The sequence below is a fragment of the Hemiscyllium ocellatum genome, chromosome 16, assembly GCF_020745735.1.
Source record: "Hemiscyllium ocellatum isolate sHemOce1 chromosome 16, sHemOce1.pat.X.cur, whole genome shotgun sequence".
Taxonomy (NCBI): Eukaryota; Metazoa; Chordata; class Chondrichthyes; order Orectolobiformes; family Hemiscylliidae; genus Hemiscyllium; species Hemiscyllium ocellatum.
In genome coordinates, this window is record NC_083416.1 from 58,734,027 (window position 1) to 58,757,779 (window position 23,753).

Sequence of the window (23,753 nt, forward strand, 5' to 3'; positions counted from 1 at the left end):
ACTAGGAATGCATGTAGATTACATCAAATGTTGTAAAATAGAAGAACACAGCATACACTGCATATAATTGTCATCAGAAATCATAAATGAGGAGAGGCTGTAAGAAACAACAAAACTTATGTCTCTAGTAATCTGTGTGGTAAAGATGGTCAAACACATGAAATTCAGTTACTTGATGCACAATATTACTAGTCTGTACAAAATTAGCAGAAAATCTGATGTTTCAGGATAGTGCAATACTTTTGCAATAGAATTAAACAGAATTTTTGACAAGCATATGAAAATCTTGGCTCTATTTACACTGCGGTGCAGATCCATTTCCTGCTGATAGAATGGAAGGAAAATGGTACTTTAATTTAAATCAGCAAAAGTTTGGGAAATTGTTGACAAATCTGGAACATTAGTCAGATCACGTTCTTGACACAAATGGAATAAATCACCCACAATTATATGATTTTGACAAACTACAGAAACAAAAATTGAACTAAATTATCAAATTTGTTCTCAGAGGTGCATACTGTTTTTTTGTGTGCTGCATATATGCAGAAGAATTGTTCACATCCCTGCATTGCTGACAGGTCTCACATGCAGCCAGCTGGTTACAAACTATGCCCTTTGAAATCCTGCCAGCAATATAATAGGTTTTGAAAATTTCACCTTCAGGTGCTGGAATGGAGCTCCAGGAATGGTTAACTTCCCAAAATTTGGAAATGACAGGACAATAAACCAAGCATATCAACAGGTGTGATTCCACACTAAAGCAGTAATTCAGTCACAAATTGCTGAAACAAATCAAATCTAATAAGATCCTACTTGAATAGAAAACCTTGATTTTAAAAGGAATCATCAGTTTGAAGCCAAAAAGAGATGTAGAGCATAATAAATATGTCACATTGAAAGAGAGGAGCTAATGGATTTGCTATTTAAGTAATCTTTTGTCTGGAATACTATGTCGGCATGTGATTTACATAGTCCATCACACTCCTTTCACTTTCTCTCTCATTTATTGATCTACTGTACTTTCTAACACATTTTTCTTAAGAGCTTATTTTATTTACTTGTCGCAGTGCGAAATAAAATGCAGAATGTTGTTAACGTCTTAAGTGCTAATCCAGCTGAGTGTTTCAGGCAGCATTCAGATGAACTTGTACTTCATTGCTAGCCACCCAGTAACTACAGTCTTTACCAACATACCTGTCATTAATGCTGGCACCAGTCATTCAGTCACCTGGAGAGGCATGCAAAACTTTTGTACAATAATCAGATTATTGAAATTCTATTCGTATTACAACTGAATATTTATGCTGAAACTAAAATGGTTTAGAACCATTAAGTGCATCATGCAGTTCCAAAAGAATATCACAGGCACTTTTATTAAAAAAAATTCAACCCGAATTCCACTCATGTGCAAGTACAGCTTACAATAATAACTTCCAGCCACAATCTATAAAAATCCTGTATAAAAGAAGCAGAAATTTCACTTAGAGCCAAGCTTTTAATGACTCGCACGTTACATTTCAGGGAGTTTGCTGTGTATTCACCTAATTAAGCTAGTCTCCAGAACATTCAGTAGGAAAGGCATATGCAATTCTTTTGAGTTTTTCCTCAAAGACTACTACTACAAATGGGGGAGCAGGAGCCTCGAAACCCTTGAATTTGTTATAACAGTAAAAATATATTGCTGTATGGAGTGTGACCAATAAGATTGCTGCATTGACATTCCAATACACTAACCACAAAGTCAAGTCATACTAAGTACACAGGATGAGCCAGCATGGAGATGATGTCAATGCTGTTCTCTCCGCAGAAGACCTAGTTACGAAAAACAAATAAAGATGAAATAGTAGATCATGATTCCACAGCCTTGGGACGTAGCGAGGATATGTATTGAAAAGAGTGGTCTAAGTAGTAGCACTGGAATTCGGATTCCTCTGGGATAGCGCTGTATTTTTGAAGGACTGGCAGGGGAGTGGGGGGGGAAAAGGTGGTGGAAGCATGGCCACTGTCTGCTTCTGCTCCTGATGCCAAGTTGGCAACTCTCACTGCCCGGAGATACTAGATGCCACAAACTAGGAGCCAAGTTGGCTTCCTGGCCAATTAGCTATTTTCCACTGGAACTTAGCGCATGAAGTAACCAGTTTGCGCACAGGATCAGGATCCAAAATTAATTTGTCAGTTTGCCAGCCTACATTAAAAAGTCACAGCATTATATTTTCAATCAAGTAGCAGCAAATGCATGCCACAAACTTTACCACTTCCATTCATATCAGTGTTGAGTATCTAAACTTATGGACTGAAGCTTATTTTGTTTTGGCTAAGTGTATAAGCTCTATGAAACCCTGGTGAGATCACACTTGGAATATTGTGTCCAGTTCTGGTCGCACTACTATAGGAAAGATACAGAGGCTTTGGAGAGGGTGCAATGAAGGTTTACCAGGATGCTGCCTGGACTGGAGGGCTTGCCTAATGAAGAAAGGTTGAAAAAGCTTGGACTTTTCTCTCTGGAGAGAAGGAGGAAAAGAGGAGACCTGATCGAGGTGTACAAAATAATGAGAGGAATAGATAGAGTCAATAGCCAGAGACTTTTCCCCAGGGCAGGATTGATGGGTACAAGGGGTCAGAGTTTTAAGTTATTAGGAGAAAGGTATAGAGGAGACGCCAGAGGCAGCTTCTTTACGCAGAGAGTTGTGAATGCATGGAATGCGTTGCCAGTGGTGATGGTGGAAACAGAGTCATTAGGGACATCAAAGTGACTGCTGGACAGGCATACGAAGAGCAGTGAGTTGAGGGGTGCGTAGGTTCAGTTATTATATTTTACATTAGTATTAAACCTCAGCACAACATCGTGGGCCAAAGGGCCTGGTCTGTGCTGTACTTTTCCATGTTCTATGTAATAGTAATCAAGTGTTTTTTTTTGGAAGGAGATTGCTTGCATATCTTAGCAAGCTTTACTTATTAACTATTTACCTCAGGTTAGGCATCCCACACTTTAAATTCTATCCTGATCTTATACTTTTCCAGGACAACTTGCCACTCACAGTTTTAAAACTGACATCGCTTGAACCTGCGTCATCTTTAAAAAAAAACACTGTGCATTTGAACAAACATAGGCAATGCCAGATTGCCAATCACAGACAACATAATGGCACAGCTATCACAAAGCTCATGGACCATAGACACAGCCTCACATATACAAACCTTCTCGTGCCTCATCACTGTTTTAACAGCACACCTTTCAGTTTACTTGTCTTCAGCTACATTCCTTCTAAATAGCCTCGCTAAGTCATTACTATGTTCCTAATGCCCACTGGACATTGGCATCTTGTCAATATCCAATTGGAGAACTTCAATACAGGCAATATTTGGGAAAATGCAACAAAAATGAACACAGACAAAACTAATAGAAGCCGCAGTTCGCCCTCCTCACTGCCTCTACCAGATGAAAATGCCAGCATTTAGTTGGCAACGACTCTTTTATATTCCATGATTTTCAGCAGCCAGCTCTCAGCTACTGAAAATGGATTCTGGATTAGTGGTGCTGGAAGAGCACAGCAGTTCAAGCAGCATCCAATGAGCAGCGAAATCGACGTTTCGGCCAAAAGCCCTTAGTCAGGAATAAAGGCAGATAGCTTATCTCCCCACGCTTCAGGCTCTAGAAGGGTGGGGGTGGGGAGAAAGTAGCATAGAGTACAATAGGTGAGTGGGAGAGGGGATGAAGGCGATAGGTTGGGGGGAGGGTGGAGTGGATAGGTGGAAAAGAAGCTACGCGGGTAGGACAGGTCATGGGGACAGTGCTGAGCTGGAAGTTTGGAATGAGGGCGAGGTGGGGGAAAGGGGAAATGAGGAAACTGTTGAAGTCCACATTGACGCCCTGGGGTTGAAATGTTCCGAGGTGGAAGATGAGGCATTCCTCCTCCAGGCGTCTGGTGATGAGGGAGCGGCGGTGAAGGAGGCCCAGGACCTCAATGTCCTCAGCAGAGTGGGAGGGGGAGTTGAAATGTTGGGCCACAGGGCGGTGTGGTTGGATGTCAATCAGATCCTGCCAGGTTTGTAGCATCCAACTCAGCTGAGTTTCATTATGCACAAGGTCATATTCTTCCAACTGAGCATCCTCATCCTTCTCCTTGGACAACTGCTCCTATTCCCCTTGTTCAGCATCAATCATTGTGCAGAACACAACACCAAGATAATGCAGTACATCACCCTGACAATACTTAAGGGGACTCCTGCGAATGATGTAAACAGCAGAACTGCAACTTCAACCCTACCATCAGAGATCTACAACAAGGCAAAAAAGACCCTTTGGTCCATTGCACCCCGAAACAGTTAAAGAAACAGAAAATTATTCTAATACTATGTGCCAGCACTTGGCCAATAGCCTTGTATGCCCAGGTGGGCAGTTAAGTGAGTGAGCATTGAGAGGACACGTGTGTGGCCCCAAGATGCAGCCCGCTCCAACCTGAGAGCTTGTTGCCTATCCCTGTTCGCATGAAGTGTTTCTGCTGTAGGCTTTCGATGCTCATTATTGGTTAATCCTGCAATAAATGTCTGTGCTTCCTAAGCAGTCTGCAAGTCGATCAAAGAGATGGCATGATGGTCATGAGGAGTTGGCAAACATGAGATGGCCATGCCCATAGATGAGGGGTGTGGCCAGTTGATGGCTACCCAGAGGATCCTGCTCTGAGATGCTGGTGATTGTTGAGCAACATGGAAGCTGGTCACTGCCAGCGCCAAGCTGAAGTAGATGGCGCCCGTTCTGATCTCCCTGTTGAGAATTTGTGGAGTCCAGCTTACATGGCATATTGGTAACATAGGAAGTAGAACATTAATGAATTAGGCTGCAGCATTAATAAGGCATTCAGCAAAACCTGCTTCACTACTTGGCAAATGCATAAAAGATACAAATTGCTTCCGATGTCAAGATATGTCTCGCCAGACTCCTCATCTAAATCTATCAGAATCCTCACCAGAGCCTAATCGCTCAGCTGCCTACAAGATTCAGTCCCACATATTTTCTCCAGGTACTTCCATTATTTCAGGCAAAAAATGAGGTCTGCAGATGCTGGAGATCACAGCTGAAAATGTGTTGCTGGTTAAAGCACAGCAGGTTAGGCAGCATCCAAGGAACAGGAAATTCAACGTTTCGGGCATAAGCCCTTCATCAGGATTCCTGATGAAGGGCTTATGCCCGAAACGTTGAATTTCCTGTTCCTTGGATGCTGCCTAACCTGCTGTGCTTTAACCAGCAACACATTTTCGGCTTCCATTATTTCAGCTCAACTTCTCTGCAACATAAAACGAGTAACCAAAAGAGACATGCTTGAAAGTAGGGCATCTTAATACAAAAAGCTCTGTAGCCACTTTGAAGAAACCAGCTGGAAATTGTCATCGAAAGTAGAGAGACTATGGAATATATGAAGTCACTGATTTCCTGAAGCATACAGCTTTATTTTCATACTCTATCACACTCATTCACTTCTCCCTCCACTACCTACATACAATCAAGCAAAACAGCAGACAATATCAAATATTATGCAAGCAACAGATGATTTAAGTAGCTAACATTTCCCTTTCAGAGCTAAATCTTAGTACAAATTTGCATACCCCACATCAATCGCTGCTCAAAAGGCATTCAGGCGAGTTTTATGTAGCAAAGTTTAGCAGAGATTTTAAATGAAGCCCGAAGCATGTATTTTAAAAAAAAGCAAGCAAAGGACAAGGCACTGATGAGGATACAGTCTCTTGATGAATTACTTCAGCCCGATTCTGAAATGAACAGTAAACACTATCATGAAGTCAGTTGGAGAGCCACGTGCTTCACTATAAAGAGGCAGTTCATTCTGCAATCCAATGAAAAAAAACTTTTCTTCAATAATTTATTTTTCTGTGGCATTTATATTGTCATTTATCTTCTGACAAAATGACCTTCCTTGTGATCTGATACAAATACAAAAAAAGGGAAAAATCTTCCAAACTTGTAAGAACTATATTTAAAAAAATGAATTCAAAAAGCATTGACCTAAAATACAAACTGGAGTCTCTTGTGGTTTAACTTCTACATACACTGAATGAAAAGTATTTCCAGCCAAACAGCAGGAAAATAAGGAGGCAATTACAATGCCCTTGTTGACACACAACATGTATTAGAAATGAGGCATTCACTTGAAATGAGCTGCTGCAAATAATTCAGGCTCAAATGGAAATTACTAACAGAACTACTAGCAGGGAACAGGTTGAGTGTTCAGCAACAATATCCCTGGTCATGCACATCTCATTCCACCTGCTGGTGGCAACTTCATTGACTTATTATTTAATATACACAATATAAAAATGTTTTACATGACCTTAATTGGCAGTAAGTCGATCCCAATTCAGTTCCTATTTGCTGACTACTCATATACTATTCTTATTTCTATTTATTTTGTTGAGACTCTCAGCACAACAAAAATCCAGCTAGGGTCCCTCTGCATATAAAACTTACTCAACAGGTGGACTGGACATTTATATTGTATCCCCCCCCCACAACTTACCCGCCTAAAGATTAGGTGAAAATTAGTGTATCACAACATACACTGTTAGTCAAACAAGAAACAAAAAGTCCAATGTTAAGGCTAATGATCCACGTTAACTTGCAGTAAAGCACACGATAAATTTCCTGTGCAATCCAATTGCGCAAAAATAAATCAGCTTATTGTTATATGAAAATCAATATGATTATTCCTTGATGCAAGCAGTGTTCATCATTTGAAAGGATGCAGCACATAGTAGATGCTTGTCTAAAAGACTACAGCCATCAATAATAGCAAACTATATCTGCTCTCTTCTAGCTCTCCTCAAAAAAGGTCTCTGCATCCTCGTAACCAGAATTTATTTCACTCATATTCTAGCCACAGTGAACACACCATCAGATCTTGCAAATGTATGAATTACCGTTTTCCTGTGTACGTTTGCTTCATAATTAATTAAACATTTCTGCCTAGATGTGGAAAAACAGCCATTTGGAAAAGATACTGGTTCAGTCACACTTCTGAAAAACAAAAGCTAGAATTTTAAAGAAGATTCCGTGCCACACATTTGGTCTGAGCTTTTGGCTTAAACCGAATGAAAACAAATCTGACCAAATTCTCATTTTACAGAAGCAGAATTTTGGTCTAAACAAAAGATACTAAATTCAAAGAAAGTACAAAGTCCCAAATACAGTTCCTACACAGAGTGCACTGCATTTTCTGATGTGACTTGGAGTGGTGGTGCAATGCTACTATTTCACTTCATAATCAAGTTATTTGATCTCAGACAGGTAATCTTTGCAAAACGTGTTCAACAACAATGGAAAAGCTCAGCAGTCTGGGCAGCATCTGAGGAGAGAAATCAGACTTAACGTTTCAGGTCAAGTGGCACTTCCCCAGAACCTAGTACTGAAGTAAGGTCACCCAACCCAAAACATTAACTCTGATTTCTCTCCACAGATCCTGTCACATCTCCTGAGCTTTTCCAGCAATTTCTGCTTCTTGTTTCTGATTTACAGCATCTGCAGTTCTTTCGGTTTTTATTTTGTTCGATAATACTATTTGTTTGAAGTCCTTTGGTAAGGATTTATGATGCAATCCAATTTGAAACAATTAACATAGATCAGTTCTGCATGTGTGGCTTTTCTGGTTCTAGGTATGGCTTGAATACTAACTGAAATTTAAATTATGGTACGCAGTCTCATTCAGAATCTAAAAAGGCAAAGAGAAAGTTTTCATTCTTTTTAAATACAAAAAATCCAGAAGGCACATGTTTCACGCTTATACTCTGGAATTGGGATACACAGCTACGACTTCATATCCCTCTGGTGGCTGTACTCTTGCTTTTGCATGGGTCTCACAGTATAGTTGCTCTTCGATGAAGAAGTAGCCTTTTTGCTTCAGGTTTAATCCACAGTCAGAACACATGAAACACGCTGGGTGGTACAACTTCTCTCTTGCCTTAACAACAGCCCCACTGGAAAAAGCAAAAGGACATGTCAAGCGCGCACGAGAGAGAGAGAGAGAGAGAGAGAGAGAGAGAGAGAGAGAGAGAGAGGAGACACAGACAGACAAAGGAGGAATGACTCAGAAGAAGAACTAATGAAAATTTTCCTTGCTTTGTGGAATTACTCAGAAAAGACAAAACTAAACCAAGTACAAGGCATTTTTGTCTCACACTTCTGTCAGTGAACGTAATGAACATCAAGTTGAAACATTGAAGTATTTACTCTGATTAAAGCTAATGTTGTTTCAGTCAAAAAAGGATGAAATTTACTGATCACATCTTGCATAATGGAATAGGGCGAAAAGGCTAAGAAGCCACTACTTGAAAACACAGAAGTAAACAAGAGCTTTTCAAACACTCCACCCAAGCAGGCTGCTTTGATGTTAAGCTTTAGTGTTAGAGCTGCACCCCATATGACCAGTAGATAATAGGAGCAGAATTAGGCTATTCAGCTCACTGAGTGTGCTCCACAGTTTGATCATGGCTGATATATTTCTCAACTCCATTCTCCAGCCTTTCTCCCTGTCACCCTTCATCCCCTCTCCAATCAAGAACTTAGCTCTGTCTTAAATGCACTCAATAGCTTGGCCTGCACACCCTTCTTGCAGCAATGAGTTTCACAGATTCACCACCCTCTCCACATCTCACTTCTGAAGGATTGTCCATTCATGCTGAGGCTGTGCCCTCGGGTTCTAGTCTCTTGAGTGGAAAGGTCTTCTCCACATCCACTATCCAGGCCGTTCAGTAATCTGCAAGTCTCAGTGAGATTTCCCCTTAAGCCTTTAACCTCCATTGAGTACTAACCCAGAGCCCTCAACCATTCCTCACACGGCAAGCTCTTCATCCTTGGAATCATTCTTGTAAACCTCGTTCTGAAATCCCTCAAAGGTCAGCATATCTGTCCTCAGATACTAGTCCAAAAACCGGCTCACAATATTCCAAACGTGGTCTGGCCACAGTCTTAAACAGTCTCAGTAGTACATCCCTGCCCTTGTATTCTAGCTCAGTTGAAATTAACGCTAACATTGCATTTGACTTTCTGGCTGCCCAATGAACCTGCATATTAACGTTAAGAGAATCCTGAACAGGACTCCCAAGTCCCTCTGTTTCTAAAGCCTTTCCCCTTGTCCATGCCTCTATTTTTCCAACCAAAATGCACAACTGTATTAATATTAATCCCAAAGTGTTGGCAAGAACATGAGATAATAAATATTTCATCACAACACTGAAAAATCCAACAGCTGTTCTCTGTTATTGTTATACAGCCACAGCATTTTCACAGCATTAAAGAGGCCCTTTGGACTAACATGTTTGGACCAGAAATAAAAAACCACTATCCGTTTATGTCCTATTTTCCTGCACTTGGCCCGTAGCCTTATATGCAGTGACGTTTCAAGAACTCATTTAAAGAGTTCTCAAATGCCTGGACAGTTCCCGCCTCAGCCAATCTTTTTAGGGAGCAAGCTCCAAATACACTCAACCCTCTGGGTGAAAATCAAATTTCCTCAAATTCCCTCCAACCTTCCTGCTCCTTACCTTAAACTATGTCCCCTTGTTATTGACGCCTCCCCTAAAAGGAAAGGTATCTCCCTTTCTACTCTGCTTATACCTCTCAGCCTTCTCAGCTCGAAACAAAACAGCCTCAGCTTATCTACTGGCTCCTCATAACTGAGTCGATCCAGTCCAGAATCTCTTCCTCACTCTCTCTAGTACCATAGTGTGGTGATCAGAACTACACACTGTACTCTAGCTGTGGCCAAACGAAAGTTATATATGACTCCAAAAATAACCTCCCTGCTTTTGTATACAATACTCTGACTAATAATGGCATGTTTCCCACATGTCTCCTTAACTATTTTATCTACTTGTCCTACTGCCTTCAATGCTCCACTGCAATGCATATCACATATACTCAAATTAACATTTCACCCATTCACCTCCCACCCCCATCCCCACCAGCCAACTTAGCACGCACCAAAATCTAATGCCTTACAGAAGTTTTTCATACTTACACTATGCCTGTCTCACATCTAATGCACTGCGGTAACTTCTGTAGTGTGGGTGCAGAATTGTTGAACTTTGTTACAGGAGATTTCACACTTTTGGTGATAGCTGGCCTTTCACTTTTTTCACCTACAAGAAATTTTACAGAATCATATATTTAGAACTGAATTGAGGTTTGGATTTTACAAGTTACAATTCTAAATATGCACACATTAAAAAGGTAGCCCAAAAAATGGCTAGCTGTCAATTATGCACTCTCCATGTTTAAACTGCAGGTCTATTTATTTGGTTAAAACGTGACTCTCTATTGAAAGAGATGTATGTTGTCAATCTGCAAATTATCACTTACTGTTCAAAATAATTTTCAATTAGCAACGTCAGCAATGCAGTAGAAAATTTAAAATTCTACTGCAAATCTCTGTAGGGTTCCAGTAATGTCCTGAAGTTGTCATAATTATGATTTGGAACAAGGCCTGAAACATTGGTTGGGAAATTGAGATTCCTGTAGGCTACATGTCAACCACATGGAGAACTGAGAATTGACAGAGGTTTCCTATAGGTTAAGGGTCAATGGAATCAAGTGCCTTTCAGGCAACTTCAGTGGCCACCAGTGGGACTTCTGCGAATGAAGCCCTCTCAGCAGCAGCAGTACCACCAGCCAAAAGCTATTGGCTAATCGGAAGCTAGCCGCTCTTCATCCCACAAATACCTGTGGAATCAATGGATTCTGGCCACAATGCACTAGTTCTGGTGGACTGGGATCCATTAGATCCTAGGTCCATCAGGTATGCTAGACCAATGTTGGGGATGGAGCACTTGAGGAGCAGTGAATGAGAGTCATGGCGTGGGTGGCAAGTCAAGAGGCAAGGCAGTGGGTGGTTTTCACAGGTTCAAAATCTACTCTCCTGTATGGTGACAGCTCTATCAATTTGGTACAGTTTCTTTTCACAATGGACCACTAAAAGTCCAGAAAGTCAAGGCAATCCCAACAGCAGCCTTCCAAAGTTTGGAAACACATGCTGCTCCCACTGAGTTTCTAAGCAACCATTAAGTTGCCATGTTGCCGGTTTAGTGAGTGCCAACTGGCTGATTTGGAAGCCTAACTGACAGCCCCACAAGCCAGCACCCAGCAATCCTATGATAGCCCTCTCAATTACATTTTTGGCAAATGTAACTTGCTGCATTCAATTCAGCACTCAGCACCAAACAACAAGTCTGACAGCTGGTTTCCAAAATAAAACCAAAAAGCCCAAGAGAACGATGATCTGACAGGAACTCTCACTAAACACTTCTTTATCCAGGAGTCTATGACTGGAGCTGGAGCGATATCATCAAGTTGTCCAAACAGCCAATCACATTTACAAAAAAAACCCAAGGCAACCAACCAAGAAGAAAGCCACTAAAATTAAATCATTTTAAAAACAAATGTGCACATAGCAAGATAAAGATTGGGATACTTAGGGTGAAGTTAGAAGCTGAAATATGATGAAAACCTTTGATCTAAAACTGTTCACAGAATTTCCTAATCAGGTTTCAAGAACTTAGTAATGCAGGTTTTTAAAAGGGATAAAAACAGAAATTGCTGGAAAAGCTCAGCAAGTCTGGAAGCATCTTTGAAAAGAAATCAGAGTTAATGTTTCGGGTCCAATGATTCTTCCTCAAAACAGTAAGGGTCTCTTCTTCGGCCATACATGCTATTCAGAATATCACTGAAAACACAGTTACATCTGTCTGAAGAAGGTGTAATGTTTTATAGGGTTTCTGTCTGGGGTGGAGGTGTGGAGGGTGTAACATGGGAGGTCTGCTCAAAGCATCATGAAACAGTGAGGTAAAGGACAGAGTTGTGGGTGGCATGGTGGCACAGTGGTTAGCACTGCTGCCTCACAGCGCCAGAGACCTGGGTTCAATTCCCAACTCAGGCGACTGACTGTGTGGAGTTTGCACGTATCTGCGTGGCTTTCCTCTGGGTGCTCCGGTTTCCTCCCACAGTCCAAAGATGTGCAGGTCATGAATTGGCCATGGTAAATTGCCTGTAGTGTTAGGTAAAGGGGGAAAGGTAGGAGAATGGGTGAGTTGCACTTCAGCAGATCGGTGTGGACTTGTTGGGCCAAAGGACCTGTTTCCACACTAAGTAATCTAATCTAATCTAATCTAATCTAAAAAATTCACCTGAACTAGTTTCTGAAGACACTCCAGTTTCAAAAGAAGAATGACAGTGAAAACAGATAGTTCAATCACAAAATCACCCCACAAAATCCAGGCTGAGGAGTTTTATTAGCTCCTGATTTTGTGGTTGAAGGAACGATGGAAGTGATCACCTCATTAGCCCACCAAAGTTATGACTTGTTATAAAAAACAGTACAAAGAACAAAAGTACATTCTTCAATAAAAGATTCTCTTTGTTCCTTATTATTTAAAGAAAAATCAATGAAGAGTCAGTTTCTTTTAACAAATGGTGTAGACTTTGCAACAGTAGGAGTTCAACAATTTAGAGGCCAAATTTTGTTTTCTCTATTAGTCATTCAAAAATGATTCAAATAAAGGTGGTAAAAGACACTTTCATTACGGAACCCCTCGTGTGGAAGCAGGCCACTCTGAAGAGCATCCGACTCAGACCCACCAGCCCTACCCCTGTATTTCCCCCTAGTGAATCTATCTAGCCTGCACATCTCTGGACACTAAAGGGCAAAGTAGCATGGCCAATCTGCCTAACGTGCACATTTCTGGGCTGTGGGGGGAAACTGGAGCACCCAAAGGAAAGCCACAGAGACATGGGGAGAATGTGCAAACTCCACACAGTCAGAGGGTGGAAATAAACCTAGGTCCCTGGTGCTGTGAGGCAGCAGTGCAAAACACTGAGCCACCGTGCCAACCTAACTGCATTACTGCTGCTGTCTGAAAATCTGCTGTAAACAGTTTTCCTAATCAATCACTTTTCATTCATTTGCACCTTCCTAAGCTCATTGTTGGGTTGATTCAGTGAGTGCAGCCTGGAGAAGATCTGGAACATTTGAAGCACACAGAGCCATGAATGAATAGGTGTTGGCAACAATGGGGTGGTGCTGATTAGTGGAAAGAGAGAGAAAAAAAAAGTAGAGTGGGCACAACAATGTTTTCTCTCAGTCCGTCCAGCCAAACCAGGAGAACTACACATAGAAGGGGTGGGACCGTATGATCGAGGGGTGGCTTGGGCAGGATGGATATAAGAATCTGAATTTAAGGAAGCGATATTGTAATAAAGTTTTACCACATGTGTCCTGTGTATCTCAATTGGTTGTTAGGATAATTTATTCACTGGATTGTGTAACCTGGTTATCTGAAATTAAAAAAAAATGTAGTGCTGGAAAAACACAGCAGGCCAGGCAGCATCCGAGGAGCAGGAGAATCGACGTTTTGGGCATAAGCTCTTTTTATGCCCTAAAAACGTCGATTCTCCTGCTCCTCGGATGTTGCCTGGCCTGCTGTATTTTTCCAGCACCACATTTTTCAACTCTGGTCTCCAGCATCTGCAGTCCTCACTTTCTCCTATCTGAAATAAACCTTTCTCCACCAACAGACTGAATTTTGATATGTTTGAAGAACTAGCAAAAAGCAATTTGATCATAAGATACAATGGATTAAACTTCATTCGTTCACTCGGCAATACCTGTCTGCTCTGCTTCCAGCAGGCCCTGTAGTATTTTGAAAGAACCAGACTGTTTAGGTTCTGAAGCTGGCTCCTCACCATCCTGAAGCATCTTATAAACATCTGATTCAGTGTCGATCTCGTTCCACAGCTTTGGTGATAACTTTGGTGGATCAATGCTGGTCGAAAACAAAAATCTCAGGCATTAAATATGCAGAGACCAATTAACATATTACTAGAGTTTTAGAATAGATTTTTACAATTAACTTGATCGCAATGCGCTAATATCATTTTTCATCCTGCAATTCTGAAAATGATACCCACCAACAGACAACATAACATTCTTGTATTGAAATGTGCAGATTGTGTAAATCTGTTCACCCAGTTTTGGTTACACTGCAGCGTTTGGTTGTACGGTGAATCCATGGTGACTCGTTAGCAAAGGGATTGACCATGCAGGACACAAATCTCTCTCCAAAATGTGCAACAGCGAGACCCAGAATATTAGAAGACAGTGAATAAGCCAGCCAGTCAGATAAAAGAAAAACTAAGAGGAATTAAAATACCACAGATGTTGGAAATATAAAGTAAAACAATCCTCAATCTGTGGAAAGAGGAACAGTGTTAAACGTTCTAGTTTGATGATCTTTCATAAGAAAAAGATCAGAGATTTAACAGTTTATAAACAAAAACCAGGCATAAATGTTAGGAGAGGGAGGAAATAAAAGGGAAATCTGTTGTAGGGTAGAGAAACAAATGATACAGCAACAAGGGTTCAGAAAAGATTGACAAGGATGTTACCAGGGTTGGAGGGTTTGAGCTGTGGGGAGAGGCTGAATAGGCCGGGACTGTTTTCCCTTGAGCATCGGAGGCTGAGGGGTGACGTTATAGAGCTTCGTAAAATCAGGAGGAGCATGGATAGGAAAAGTAGACAAGGTCTTTTCCCTGGGTGGGGAATCCAATACTAGAAGGCATAGGTTTAGGGTGGTGGGGGGAAAAGATTTAAAAGGGACCTAAGGAGCAACCTTTTCACGCAGATGATGGTGGGTGTGTGGAATGAATTGCCAGAGGAAGTGGTGGAGGTTAGTACAATTACAACATTTAAAAGGCATCTAAATGGATACATGGATAGGAAGGGTTTAAATGGATATGGGCCAAATGCTGGCAAATGGGACTAGATTGGGTTGGGACTTCTGGTTGGCATGAACGAGTTTGACTGAAGAGCCTGTTTCCATAATGTACAGCCCATGTTTCTAACAGGAATGGTATTATGAAGGAAATGGGGCTGTGGGTGATTGCAGAATTGTTAAATAAAGGATGGGCTCAGGGAGGTGTAATTGGTCACAGCAGAAATCATTACCCTACAGCAGTATCCAACAATTGAACCGGTGATTATGTTCTAAATTTGTTGAAATCAAAAAAGTTAAAGGTGCAAGACTGCAATGCGCTTAATCATAAGATAAGGTGTCATTCCTTAAATTTGTGTTGACCCTAAATCAAAATAAGTCACAGAGATCAGAATGGGAACGGGATGGACAATAAAAGAAAAAATAAATCAGAAGTTCAGGCTCATCCTTGGAGACTCTGTTTTACTGAGCAAATCCAGTCACTAGATGTATGTTTGGTTTCCTCTGTGTCCAGGAGACTGGATTCAAAGCAGTAAACATAGTATATTGAATTAGAAATGCTGGAACAGGACTATGCCATTTAACCATGGGTGGATTCATGTCTTTTTGAGACCAGTTAGTTATGAAGGTGTGGCTAAGAGAAGGATTTCAGCTTGGGGTGGGTCAGGCTCTCACATTGATAATGCTCTTCTCAGATCATTACATATTTGCACACAGGTATATGCAGGGCACACTGTGGTGGAGTTCGGAGTTCCAACTTCTGGGCTCTATATTTATGGAGGTACCCAGACAGGACTTGATTCTCTAAAACCAGGCAATATCACTCAATCTCTGCTCATTATCTTCCATCCTTCCCGAAGATGTCAGGGACCAAGCAAAAAGCAGCATTGCGTTTTAGCAATGCCTTCCAAGAAATACTCCTGAAGTTTTTCCAAGAGTCAGAAAGTGCTTTATCCCAGGGATAGCAACACAAAGCCATCCCGACTGGCAAAGATTGCCAAGCGGAAGGTGGCTGTGGATGTCAGTGCTGACAACACTGAACCACCTTTCATTCAGAATCCTTTAAACAATGACGGGCATATTGTCCAGCTGCAAAAAAGGCATCAGCGATTTCTCACTGGCTTTTCAGATGGAGCTGAGATACCGGATACTATAAAATTCCACCGAGAGAGAATAGGAGAGAAAAAACACAAACATGCAATTTTGATCATCTTCAAAAGGAGTATATTCTAGCTCAGCTCATTAAAAGGAATTATAATAAAATCCAATGAGTTATAAAAATAGGCTGGAACCACTTTTTAAAAACTGGCGTGTAGGATGTTGAGGGGTGACCCTAAGAGGTTTTATAAAGTCATGAGGGGCACACATAAGGTGGTGAATAGCAATGTTTTTTTCCCCTCAGGTGGGCAAGTTCAGAACTAAGGGGCATATTTTCAACATGAAGAGACATGAAAAGCTTTCCTTTTTAAAAAACACAGAGCAGTTTGTGTGTGGAAATGAACTGCCAGAGGAAATTATGGATGTAGATACAGTTACAACATTTGGAGAAGTAAATGAACAGAAAGGTTTGGGCGAAATACAGGGAAACAGGACTGGTTTAGTTTGGGAATATGGTCAGCATAGACTAGTTGGACCAAAGGGGTATGTTTCCAAGCTGTACGACTCTGATGTCTCAAGTTTGACCTCAGACATTTGCTGATTCCTGCTGAATTTGGCCTTGCTGGCAAGGGTTTTGCGGGATGAGTGGAATAAATTGGCCAGATGTTCTTCTGTTAATATGACATTCCTTGCTGCGTCTACATATTCAATGTTGTGTGAGGACAGGACCAGGCTCAATGTTACCAGTCATTGAGCAGCTTGCCAACAATCTATATCTCAACTCACATGGAGAGGTAATGTAGGGTTACCAAAGACTTGAACAATAAATCCATTGTTCAAGGTATGATGGAAAGCTGGCAGGAGAAGGATGACTAGTATTAGCAGGGCAAATGCAATTTTATTTACCTGCAGTACACGAAGTAAAAAGGAGTAAAATGAGAAAGAGCCAAAGACAGAAATTGTATAAACTCACACAACTGTCAGGTCACTGAATTGTAAGGCGCAATATTTAAAAACATTTTTGTTTGGATTTCGATTTTGTTAATTTATTGAAAGGACAGAATTATTTAATCCTTTGTCCAATCAAAAAGAAAGGAAAAAAAACAGTGAAGCATCTGTTGGCCATCAATTATCAGGATGGAAAAAGAGACTTCAGACATATTGTCCTCTATTCAAGAATCAGAGACCACTTCAGGGAAATCATTCCAACAAAACACACGTCATAAATCTAAATGAAGCTGATTCTTAGAGCTGAGTGCGTGTTGCTTTAAAATGCTAGTTTTGCTCAGTAAAGTTAGAGTTTAATACATAGAACACCAGCTTTGTCAGCTTTCTGTATTTTACAACTGCCTGGGGGGGAAATAAACTAAAAGCTTCATTGTTTATTTACTTTCTCCTGCTGAGACATAGTTCCATGTGGCACCAATCATGCTTCTAAATTACCAATTTGCATGTGAGCTAGTGTCAGAAAGCTATTTTACTGCAATAATTGGGTATTCACATTCAACACATAAACTAATTGAAGTTACGAATTAGCAATTATAATCAACTTCTCAATCCCTAATTATCTAAGCAGAATATTAGCACAAATAGAGAACTGAATACAAGACCTTCTGCAGTTATACAGCAGCTAAAATATATAGTTTTATGAAAATTCAAGTGAATTTTCAATTCTCTTTCGGAGTTGGAAGGGCTGTCCACTTATTCTCACTTAATGAAAAACATCCAACAAATTAATAAAGCATCAGGAAAAACTACAAAACAAACTTCAATTCTACTTGCTGTGGTTGCAAGTTGCCACTGTCAAATCACAAACAGAAACGGTAGATGATTTAGTTGGAATTGAGCCATGCAAGCCATGAAAAAGGTCACCAGCTCCATTTCTGTTTTCATGGGGGAATGGGGATTCAAAAATCGATTGTCAACCTCTTGTATGTTCCATTTGTCCAAGTAACTTCAAGTATACAGTATCGGCATTTATTTTTCCGACTCACCTTTCAATCAAATTGAGGCTAGAAGTAATTCATAGAGAGTCATACAGCATGGAAACAGACCCTTTGGTCCCATCAGTCCATGCCAACCATAATCCCAAACTAAATTAGTCCCAACTGCCTGAGCTAGGCCCATATCTCTCCAAACCTTATTCATGTACTTACCCAAATGTCTTTTAAATGCAACTACACCCACATCAACCACTTCTTCTGGAAGTTCATTCCATACATAAACTACTGTGTGTAAAAAGAGTTGTCTCTAGCCTCCTTTAAAATCTTTCTCCTCACATCTGAAAAATATGCAAGCTGTCTTGAAATTCTCCACCACAGGGAAAAGATATCTGCCATGCACCTTACATTTACTCCTCATGATTTTAGAAACCTCTAAGGTTATTCCTCAACCTTTTATACTCAAGTGAAAAATCTCCCAGCCTATCCAGTCTCTCCCTAGAATTTCTATTCCCAACAACATCACGGTAAATCTTTTCTGAACTCCTTTCAGCTTGATGATATCTTTTGGTAACAAGGCAATCAGAGTTAGACACACTACTCCACACGAGGCTGCACCAACATCTTGTACAACCACAACATGGACTTCCAAACTTGATTAAACTTGTGAAAATCAGGTTTTGCAATTAAAACATCTGGTAATTTGTAATTTTTGATCAGAGGGTAGAAAGGAGAGTTCTGAAAGCTGAAGAAAGTCGATTATAGACAGCTATGAGAAGAACACAATGCTCAGGAAAATTTATAAAGGGAGAAAAGAACAACCAGAAAACACTGTCTAATGACTCTTCCACCATCCCAACACATTTACAAAGAGGATTGGTAATTTTGCAGTGATCAAGATATACTTACTGCTGAGGAGAGGTAACATGAAGACCGCTCATTTGTTTCTGCAAAGTGTGATTTACATTGTCATTGGTATAAAGTGCAGAAGGAGTGTTGTACTGTGCACTTGCTGTCTGTTTGGCTTCACTTATGTTTGTACCAACCGCAAATGGCATCGGCTTTCTGTTACTTGAACTTCCAATGGGTTTGTAATCCTGCTGCACATGAAAGGAAAGGAAAGATAAATCTTGGACTTCATAAAAGCATGTAATTGCATTCTTAAGGAATATTAGGTTCTCAATGTATCGTTACACTTTGCATGAACAAGTCATTCAATTCTTCCTTTGCATTTTTCAGGCCAAAGTATTCAAGCTTTTATCTGGTTGTTACATGTGCTGACTAGCTTTTAATCCCCTGTTCCTAGTGGGGATCGTTAGGGCAAAGTATCGCTTTCCTCTTAATGTCTTCAAGAGGGAAAAAAACCTTTCAGCCATACTGTACTGACAACTATGACAGCAATAAACATCAAATCAATGCTCCGAGAGTAAAAGCAAATGTCACGTTATATCTGCAGCTGTCTCTCTTTAACAGAATGGACGGTACTGCAATGACCCAGAAATTAGTTGGAAAGTATTTAGAAATTACTTCCACTTCCATTAATAATAGCGCATTCTGGAAATGTTAAAAAATGTAAATGATATGGTTTAAAAAAGGTCAAGCATGTGTTCAATGACGCAGTTAGATCAGGCATTACCATATCTTTTAAATATGTGGAGTATTAGTACTCAGCCTGAAGAGTGACAGTCATGTGGAAAATAACAAAATCTTTTCACACTCTACTTTTAGATCTTGTGAAAATCTTCATATCTGACTCAAGGCAAAGAAAACTGCGCTATTGTTGATGATCTGAATGTGCCTTTTGCATTTGCCAGTTGAGTAGACAGAGAGGGGAATTGGAACTATAGCCCATCTCCTGCACAAACTCAATTTTGGACACCCTATTATCAATCCTTCAAGCCATCACTCTAGTTAATATAATTACTGGCCTCTTGCCTTGCATACTGCTGTCTGTATTTTCAAACCAACCAGTCATCAACCGGTTAAATCCCACTGGAGCCGTAAGATACTAAATGTAAATGCTTAACAGTCAACAAATGTAGCCTTTAACCCATTAACAACTAGCACATGGATTTTCAGACCTATGTGAATTTTTCAGGAACAAGATGGGAGCCAAGTGGGAACTTATTGCTCAGTAAAACAGATAAGCTTGGATGCCCTTTAAGTGAAAGCACTTAACTGATTCTTGCCCAGTTAAAAACATTGTTCCGTAAGATCTGATCTGTGACCATAATTTTCCCGTTTTATACTTAATTTCCATTTTGTTCTGCAAAACTCAGCTTTGATCTCTATTTCCCTCCCACCTGCTCTGTGTAGCTGAGGCACTTCTACCTTGATTCTACGATGAGGAACAAAAGAAGCAGTAACACCAACAACACAATGTGCAGCAGCACTAACAACAAGTGCCTCAGGCATTAATTCACAGAAGGCCATAGCCTCCTGGAACATGGCTGCTGTCGAAGAGATCCAGGTGGACTGCCAATGACCATCACGGTCATCACAACTACCCAAGTTTCTTCAAACCCAGTTCCTTCCAGTTTTCTGCTGACTATAACTGAAGAATTGCATGATCTGCTGCTGGCCTGCAGGAAAATGCCATGTTTGCCACTTAGTGAGTTCATATTTATGAGGCCAGTTAGATGCACAGGGTACCATTTACCACAGAAGCTGTGCACCCCTAGGTAGACAGAGGTCAGACATGATAATCAAGATGCATTCACATCGTCTGAAAGTGTTTTTTGATCAAAGGATTTTCCTAAATATTCAGCTTGTATGTGACCACTGAAAGGGCTTCGTGGAGTTTAATCTAAGATATCATCAAACATTACTATCAATCCTTCATTCTTAAATGGTCACAACCCTCTAGAAGTCTTTGCACCTCCAGAGTTAATGGGGTCTCTTTGAAGATGAAGATTTCCTTCTGATGACAAAAGAGAGGATCCCTATCCCTAATGCATGAAACTTACAGGAACCACATGACCACAAAAGGTGATCATTAAGTAAGCCATCAGTTTGTTGAAGGCATGATTCAGGTGTTCAGGTGGATCAGGGTTGCCCTTCAATATGGAACAAATTTGTCCAGAATGACCTGGCATCCTGACGAAGCAATGAAATAAATAACAAAGTTACAGCATGGAAAAAGGCCATTTGACCATCACATCCATGACTAGTTGACATATCCAAGTACATTTAAAATGTGAAGGTTTCTGCCTGTACCAATCTTTCAGGGAAGAGAATTGTCCAGGTCCCACAATCTAATGGGGAAAAACTAAATTCTTCTGAATCCTTCTTACACCTCCAATCATCTTATATTTATGCCTCCTGAATAGAGTCCCTCAATCATGGAGAATAGGGTCTTCCTACCTACTTTATTTTATAAATGATAAATTATTCGGTCAGGTCTCCTCTGTTCCAAATAAAACAATCCAAGGCATCCTATCTTTATTCATAACTAAAATCCTCCAGTCTAGGTCACAAATCTCCTTTCTACTGAAAATATATCTTTCCTTTAGTGTGATGTATGATGTGTAAACTTCTCAATTTTATCTCTAAAGTTCAAGTCCAGACACACTATTCACAAAAAGTAAGGACCTACTATCAAGCCCTGAAAACCACAGTGGAACCAGCCTTCCAGTCACAAAAACACACCTGGACCATTTAGCTTTACACCTGCCTCTAGGCCATTTTGCATTGAACTTACTGTTTTTGCCTTGAGTTAAAAATCACACAGTACCAGGTTACAGTCCAATACGTCTATTTCAAAGTACTAGCTTTCAGAGTGCTGTTCCTTCATCAGGTAACTAATAGGGAGGGTCATAAGACACAGAATTCATAGCAAAAGATCATAGTGTCATGCAACTGATATATATTGCCTGGATGCCATATGGGACATTTTCTGGTTGAAATCTGTATATACTAAAATCAGACTAAATCCTTATTATCTGCCCAAAGAAATATCAATGATAATCTTCCCTTAACAAATTAATGTTGTTATCTTAGACTAATCTGTGTCTACCTCAGTGAAGATTTATCCTGTTCTTCTGTACTTTTCCAAGACCTTTCTTATCACCAAGCTAAGGCTGACTGACTGGAATTTACTCAGGCTATCCTTTTTTCTCCATTTAAAACGGAGTGACCTGAAATGTTAAATTTAGAAAGAGAATTTAAGAGAACATGCTGAGTAATTCCAACACTTTCATTTCACTTCAATTTTCTAGACATTCCTCTATTTCATGCTTTGCCCAAAAAGATAAGAGTCTGCTGTATCTGGAACTATGTGGTGCTGCAAAGAGGAATTGGGCTACAGCAGGAACAAGCTGCTGATACTTTGCATCCTCTTATAGGGAAAGGAACCTGATGTGACCAGTATGCTTGCAACCATGCACTCAGCTTCTAGACTGACTCACAAACAATTCTGTTACCTCCATGTGTAAAGCCATACAGCACTTGGATGCTATGCCTTCCCATTCCGGCCACCCAAAAATCCTTCCATCACATTCAAGCCCTTTGCTCATTTTCCACTCTAGTCAGATTACCATCCTGATGTTCTAGTATTCATTTGGAATCCTAGTAGCAAGAATGGAGATGGCTAGACAAGGAAACTTAAAAACAGTGTTTGATTCATTAAAACATTCATATTTGTATTACAAGACTGACATTTATAGAAGCATCAATAGTTCTCCTTGTGCAATCGGGAAGTCTATCATTTTTGGCTCCAATACTTCAGTGCGATACTACCTTTGAGCAAGCAGAGACAGAGATAGGAGAAAGTGAGGACTGCGGATGCTGGAGATCAGAGTCGAGTGTGTGGTGCTGGTAAAGCACAGCAGGTCAGGTAGCACCCGAGGAGCAGGAGAGTCGATGTTTTGGGCATAAGACCTTCATCAGGAAACAGAGCTAGTCAGCTTGTTTTCCTGCTGTGGTAGATGAAGTGCCAATGGTGGACATTCTTTGCATTTTAGCTGCTTCCAGTCTTGAAGAGCTAATGAATGCAATAGATCTCAGCTGGGGCTTAAGTAGCACTCCTCCATGGAGTGGCAGATGTAGTTAGTCATTCGGTCTATACTTAGTCATGAAACCTGGATGAGGATTTGCTAGCAATATAGTTGAAGTAGAGTAAAGCCTGCTTCAGTGCAAAAAGAGATTCCCAAACCACAGTTCAATTCTGCAGCTAGTAGCTTTAAATTCTACCCCTTGGGTATGTTTTTCCCTCCCAAATTTGTGCCATTTTCCTTGGCACTTCATATTTGAACTCTTCCACTTAAAGTTTCACAACAATGATTTGGGATGTTCAAAGTATCAATGAACATTTTCTTTGACTTTCAAACATTTTGTCTTCATTCTTCCAAGCCTCACTGCAGCTCCAAGATAGCCGACAACACTATCATCTTCATTGCATTTAATTTGTGTACGTCAGAGAAAGCTACGGTGGATGAAAATCAACCATTTTTCACACTTCTAACTGAAACACAACAACTGCCAAAAGACATTTCATGCCTACACAGGAAGGATGAAGAAAGATTCTACCTGACCTGACGACAGTGTGATGGTCCACATTAACAAGTAACAACTTCGATGATGTAGCAAAATGTAGCTAAATCCTATGAAAAACACCTTAGCTGGGGCATAATTAGAGAGCAAGCAAATGCTTAATATTGACAAATGTAAAATATCTCGAAAATGAAATAGGTCAAACAACTGCAGACTCAGTGTCAAATCTAATAACAAGCGAATAGTGGAACATATTCAAGAGATGTGCAATATTTCCATCATTAAATGCACTGTTACTGTTACCAATCTTTGGTTTTCATTATGTTACCCTAACTGAAAACTAGCAGCCTCCCGGATGTGCAAATTCCGAAACAAATCATTTGCTTCCACATCTGCATCACATTCAGCTTCAATACTACACAGAAGAATGAATTTAACTCTTGATGGTTCAGTGGG

At 40.4% G+C, this 23,753-nt stretch overlaps 1 protein-coding gene across 2 annotated transcripts in view; it reads right to left on the reverse strand.

The window, feature by feature from the left end:
* Window positions 1-5,227: 5,227 nt before the first annotated feature.
* LOC132823443 (PDZ and LIM domain protein 4-like) overlaps window positions 5,228-23,753 on the reverse strand; it is a 116,145-nt gene continuing 97,619 nt past the window's right edge. The window contains exons 4-7 of one of the 2 annotated variants that reach the window (XM_060837310.1): window positions 18,717-18,904; window positions 13,664-13,821; window positions 10,026-10,146; window positions 5,228-7,983 (exon numbers count right to left, since the gene is read on the reverse strand). In XM_060837310.1, coding sequence (XP_060693293.1) covers window positions 7,788-7,983; window positions 10,026-10,146; window positions 13,664-13,821; window positions 18,717-18,904 — 663 coding nt within the window. In that variant the 3' untranslated portion in view covers window positions 5,228-7,787. Of the gene's footprint in view, window positions 7,984-10,025; window positions 10,147-13,663; window positions 13,822-18,716; window positions 18,908-23,753 lie in introns of both variants that reach the window. The other variant, XM_060837309.1, reaches the window with a different exon arrangement.